Here is a 6341-nt window from a genome sequence, read left to right as displayed (position 1 = left end):
GTTTTTCTGCTTCTTCTGTTTTGTATTCAGTATAAACAACTGAACCACAGTTCAGCTGATGACAAACAACCAGTAATGACTCCAAGGTCCATCCAGTATAGAAAGGAACCACAGGTCTCCATTCTTGGTGATGATTCATATGAAGTTCACCAGAGCAACGACTGGCTCCTCCTACCAACATCACCTGATCAGGATCTGAACAAACAAGAATAAAATGAGAGAAGAGACCTAAAATAAAAATACAGAAACTAAACCTGCAGATCTACCTGAACAGGTGATCTCCACGGCTTTACCAGGAGGACAGGTCCATCTTGTGAGCTGTGAACTTCTACATTTCAGGAGAGCAGACTCATGACCTTCACAGAGGAACTCTCTGCTCCACTCTGGAGCCTCTGTTTCTCCATAGAGCGCCCCCTGGAGGAATGAAGGATCCCCACAGTCCAGCTCCCTACAGACCACCTCTGCATCCTGCTGGTCAAAGTCATCTTCACACACTATGGACCAGGAGTTGTTAGACTTCACCTCCAGCCTGCCTGAACACTGATTGTCTCCGTTCACCAGCCTGGTGGATTCTGTGGATCCAGAGAAGATCAAGACAGATGCTGGACTGTTCTGGATCCAATCAGAACGGTTTTCATTAGTATTTTAATGCATTTTTTTTCTTGCAATTAAAAAATCAAAACCTGTAATTAAATATTCAAATTCATAAATTTTTAACCACAAATATTTTTAACATAATTGCTTAAAAAGCCTAATTTTGAGGTTTATTTTTTCAAATTAACGACATTGCAGTGCAGTAAAAGATCAAATCCTAACTAAAAACTGGCTTTATGAAGCCAACCTTGACTTTTACACCAATAAAGGTTTAAGGTTAGGATTGTGGTTACGGTTAAACAAGCAAATGGTTCCTGAGTGCGGCTGTCTCTGCAGCTCACGGCTCCACCAGCGGATGGGTCTAATGTGGAGAACACATTTCACACATTTAGGAGCGTGACAGTTAATGGGACTTTAAGTTAAAAGTTTACTTTAAATACGTGCGGTAAAAAAAAATCCAGCCTTGGACACACTTAAAATGTGTGAGGGCAGTGCAGCAATGCGATCTTAGCTGCACGTATTACGTGTGGCCAATATGAATTTCCATCACTTTCTATGCTGGTCGCACGTAAATACATGTGAATAACATCAGCCAAACAAAAAACGAACAAAACAGCCAGTCTAGATCAAATTTAATTCATATGGACTGCTAGTGTGGTTCTCCAGCTGCACTAGGGCTGACCAACAGGCACTCCAGCGAGTGGTGAAAGCAGCCGGTAGAATCATTGGAATGACTCTGCCAGGAATCAGCACCATCTACTCCACTCGCTGTCTGAGAAGAGTCCACAACATCCTGCGGGACCAACATCACCCGGCATACCACCTCTTTCACCTGCTGCCCTCAGGGAGAAGGTACAGGTCCATACAGGCCAGAACAGCCAGACTGGCCAACAGTCTATATCCACAGGCTGTGAGGCTTCTGAACTCTGCCCCTCTCTCGTCTCTGCCCCACTCTCATGGACAATAACCAGCTGGAACTGTCTCTCACTTGTTTACACACTGGGCTAAGGGGTATTTATTATTATTTATTATTATTATTATTATTTGTAAATCTGAAGTATGGAGTACAGATGCTTTAAATGCAATTTTGTTGTTTCTCTGTGACAATGACAATAAAAATTGAATTGAATTTAACACATAAAGACAGCAGGAACACTTTCATTAGCAATCCAAATAAATTAACCCAAACTTCTTCATAATCCCATAATACATGCTGACAAACCTCATTTCACAGTTTATCATCTGATGTGATCAGCTCTTCATCCACTGCATTTATTTATGTTAACGAACACTAACCAAAACTTCCAAGTACTCACATGTCACCCCACTGTTAATAAAGCTGCACTGGCTCCCCATCCGTTTCAGAGTAAAGTTTAACATCCTGGTTTTAACATACAGTTCTTAATGACCAAAAACCGGACTAAATAAAGGACCTCATCCAGCCGTACACTCCCAGCAGGTCCCTCAGATCATGTGACCAGGGCCTGCTGCTTGTTAAAAGAACTTGGTTAAAAACTAAAGGTGACAGAGTCTTCGCAGCAGTGGCTCCACCTCTCTAGAATTCCCTTCATCTCAGCCTCAGATCTGTAGACTCAGTGTTTTCTTTGAAAGAGCAGCTAAAAACACATCTTTTTAAAATGGTTTGTTCTTAATTATGTTTTTTTATTCTGTGTTTTACTGTGAACCACTTTGTGATTTTTATCATCAAAGGTGCTATATAAATACATATTTGTATTATTATTACTCTTAAAAAAAATGAACTAAACGAAATTTTAAACCATGCGTATGTTGACTATTGGGAATTATTTATGTTTTGATTATATTAACTTGTTTATGAATAATCAGATGAATTTGTGACGGAGAAATATGCATATTCAGAAAATTGTCATGAAATAATTATAAATACTTCAATGTTTTGAATAAAAGTTGGTCCTGTTTATACAGGGCAGGTTTTCTTCCACCAGGGGAAGTTCTCCTCTCGTCTGCTGATGGCGAGCCGCCTAAGCCCGCCTGGACCAAGTGAACAACATCCGTCCCTACTGGTGAGGAAGGACAAATAAATCCCACAAACACTTCAATAATAATTCTACCAAGCAACAAGCATGGGAGCTTATAGCAATCCATCTACTCTAAAAGACTTTTTGTTCAGCATCTAAAGAGGTTGAACTGAGCCTGTCTAGCCCAATTCAATTTCCACCTGTGCTTAATCAAAAGTTCTACAACTAGAACAACATTGTTCTGTTGGATCAAAGTGACTGTTCTAACCTGGAAAAAGGCTAGGGCTGGGAATCACTGGGTACCTCACGATACGATGCGATACACGATACATGGCTCACGATATTAATAATATAGTAATTGGTAAAAATCCTCTAATAACTCTAATATCTAATAATAACTAACATTGTATAACAGAACAAATTTTTTGGGGAAAATATATCCCCATTTATTTATTTTAGCTTAAACACAATCATAATAAACTACTTGTGTCTTATTTTGTGCAACAAATTAAAGACACTTTTGTGCAACATTGCTGAAATCAGTAATACTATGTCTGACGAGCATTGACACCAATTGAATTGGAATTATCTGTCAGATTCAGCTTTAACAAAAGTAAACATGATCAGTATTGCCACCACTTAGTGCAGAATTGTTATGAGCAACAGAACAAAAATGAAATAATTCATGTGGCGATAGCCATCTGCCTCCAAAAAAACGTCACACCAAAGGATGATGAATATAATGTTTTACAGCCTCTCTCAAGTGTTACCTAATTTTTTGTGCACTTTTCCCTCATTTGAAAAGGGCTGAGCATCCGAAATTGAAGCCTGCTTTACTCAGACTGTTACTTGAGATTATTTTTCCAATCTTTATCTATTTTCCATTTGATCAGTCAGCAGTCAATAGGTAAAAACCCTAAAACACACATAATAATGGCAATAAATATTTACAAATTCAAATTCTATTACAGAATAGCAATAAACAACTTTAATCAATAAGAATTTATATATTTTAAGTGCTTCAATTAACTAGCAACCTCCCTATTTTACAGTGAATTCATGTACTTTATTTTGATTAAATTTTTAAGTTCATACATCAAATCCTGCATTTTTAATTTATGAATTACTTTAAATTAACATTAGCAAACATTAATTACATTCATTTGAAAACTTCATTCCATATATTTACCAAAGTTACACCGTACACCAGCAGGTTAAACTTCAAGGTGCATGAAAACAAAAATTCTGACCTGTACCTGAAGTACACACAAACAATTGTGAAGCGCGCACCTAGTTCCCACAGCTCACCGATCAAACAGGAAATAAGTGATCGTGGTCATTCAAAGCGCTCAGACAAAGTGACTTCTTACCGGCTGCCCCTCCTACAGATGGATGATAAATGCTTACAGGTTGGGATGCTTTACACACGCGCTACCGAGCCTGTATCTAACCGGTGCTTCTCCCGAATGAAGCGTGGGCGTCGCCATTAAATGTCCGACGCAAAGATGTCCAAAAATTCCGCCCAACAGTTCCGTTACGTGACTCAGACGCTCAACGCAACAGCCTCTTCAAATGAAAATATAAGATCGATACTTGGTGAGAACCCATTGAGAATCGATCGCAGGACTAAATATAGTGATATATTGCAATATCAATATTTTGGCACACCCCTAACAAAGACATTGAAAGCACCATCAATATATTTACCTGAGCAGGTGATCTCAGAAAATTCAAAGTGGGAATTTATGTCTTTCTGGCACTTCATTAAATGAGATGCATCACAGCTAACACCCAGTCCCCAGACAGCCTCTATAGAGTTTTGTCGTCTTCTTCTGGCTGTGATTGGTGAACCACAGTCCAGCAGATTACATACAGACTCTGGAAACTTCATGTCAGTATTGTAGCCATAAACAGGTCTCCATTCTCCTTTGTACTTCATATTCAGTTTTCCAGCACAACGATGGTCTCCATCAACCAACCGAATGTTTCCAGAATCTGAGGATCCAAACCAGACGTTGTTTGTTAAATATATCAAACATTTTACAAATAAGAAGATGAGTCAGCATCATTTACTGAGGTGCTACTATAAAAAGCGTTCTTTGACCTGAGCAGGTGAGTCCAGCAGCTTTTCCAGAATATTTTTGAACAGAGCTTCTACATTTCAGGAGAGCAGACTCATGACCTTCACAGAGGAACTCTTTGCTCCACTCTGGAGCATCTGTTTCTCCATAGAGCGCCCCCTGGAGGCCTGATGGAGGCCCACATCCCAGCTCCCTACAGACCACCTCTGCATCCTGCTGGTCAAAGTCATCTTCATTCACTGAGGACCACGAGCCGTTCAGCATCACCTCCAGCCTGCCTGAGCACAGATGGTTCACCAGCCTGATGGAGTCTGTGGATCCAGAGGAGAAGATCTGACACCCTCGCTGCACTGCCATCACAGACACAACGTTTCTGTTTCTGTCATTAAACCAACATTTCACATTTAGATTCTGTGTTTGAATGAAATGAACCTTCTTGAATGAAACCCGTTTAACGAGTGTTTCTTCTAACGAGGGCTCAGCAAAAACTGTTTTTCTGTTCATTGTGGTTTAACAGGAGCATTTCCATGTCAGGCAGAAGAAGATGAAGAACAAATATTCATTCCCTTAAGAATGCAGCCCGACTGCTGTGGAGCTTCAAATAAATTGAGAGGTTTTTTCTGTTCGAAGTTTTACAACATTTCAGCTTCCAAAATTGTTTTTTATTTCAGCGTTAAAAAACATTTGACATATTTTCCATCATCATCTGCTTCACTTATTTTCCTGCAGTCTTTGCAAAAAGTAAATAAACACATTTAAATGGTATTTATGCTTTATATCAAAATGTGATCAACTGCTTTGTTTCTGATTTACATGAATTAAATTGTATGTTTTTCATTGGGGCGCCGTGGTGCAGCGGTAGGGTGGTCGACTCCTGATCGGAGGATTGGCGGCTTCAATTCACGCCTTTGCCCGGCCATGTTTCGAAGTGTCTTTGGGCAAGACACTGAACCACAAATTGCATCTGGTGGAAGATTTGCGCCAGTGTTCGGCAGCGGAGCCACCACCAGTAATGTAAATGTGAATGTGTGAATAGGTCTGTGACTGTGGATCGCTTCGGGCCTTCGAAGGAAGGTAGAAGCGCTATACAAGTATACGCCATTTACCATTTAGGAGGATTTGATGATACTAACCTGAGCAGGTGATATCCACAAAAAAAAAAGTCATCAGAGATACACTAAACTCATCTTGAGAGGTATCATTTCTCCTCATAGACACCACAGATCCACAGTCCAGTGATTTGCACACATCATCCACACGCTCCAAGTTCCACCTCAGATTTTCATTGTCTTCAAGCACTGCATTCCATCCTTCCAGAAACTTCCTCTCCAGTCTGCCAGTGCAGCGGCTGGCTCCTCCCACCAGCCTGAATTCCTCTGAACCTGCTGGTCACAGACACGAGGACAGCGACTTCAGTGGCTTCAACACAGCTGACAGTCTGTTTGTCAGGATTGTGGTTTTTACCTGAATGGAGTTCAGCACAGAGTCCTGAGGAGAAACCAGAAACATGGAGAAGCATCAAGACTCTGACTACATCAACTGTGTTCATCAAGGTCTTTGAAACTCAAATCTTTCATTCAATTGGAGCAAAACGGAGGAAAAAGAATTGATATTCTGAGGTTGTGAGATCAAATATTTCCCACATTCATCCACAAATCCTTTAGAAACT

General features: G+C 40.2%; 1 protein-coding gene and 1 long non-coding RNA gene across 2 annotated transcripts in view; one reads left to right on the top strand and one right to left on the bottom strand.

Moving 5' to 3' along the window:
- The window catches only part of LOC112149961 (scavenger receptor cysteine-rich type 1 protein M130), a 25488-nt gene extending 20209 nt beyond the window's left edge, over positions 1–5279 (bottom strand). Inside the window, exons 1-2 of the mRNA XM_024277976.2 lie at positions 4696–5279; positions 4299–4586 (exon numbers count right to left, since the gene is read on the bottom strand). Coding sequence (XP_024133744.2) covers positions 4299–4586; positions 4696–5176 — 769 coding nt within the window. The 5' untranslated portion in view covers positions 5177–5279. The remainder of the gene's footprint in view (positions 1–4298; positions 4587–4695) is intronic.
- LOC112149963 lies at positions 4566–4986 on the top strand. Its single transcript, XR_002919865.1, has 2 exons — positions 4566–4703; positions 4824–4986. It is a non-coding gene; the product is annotated as an uncharacterized LOC112149963 (long non-coding RNA).
- Positions 5280–6341: the final 1062 nt, after the last annotated feature.

This window comes from Oryzias melastigma, linkage group LG13 (assembly GCF_002922805.2).
Source record: "Oryzias melastigma strain HK-1 linkage group LG13, ASM292280v2, whole genome shotgun sequence".
NCBI lineage: Eukaryota > Metazoa > Chordata > Actinopteri > Beloniformes > Adrianichthyidae > Oryzias > Oryzias melastigma.
The sequence above is the reverse complement of the archived record's forward strand: the minus strand, read 5'-3'. Positions and strand labels throughout refer to the sequence as shown.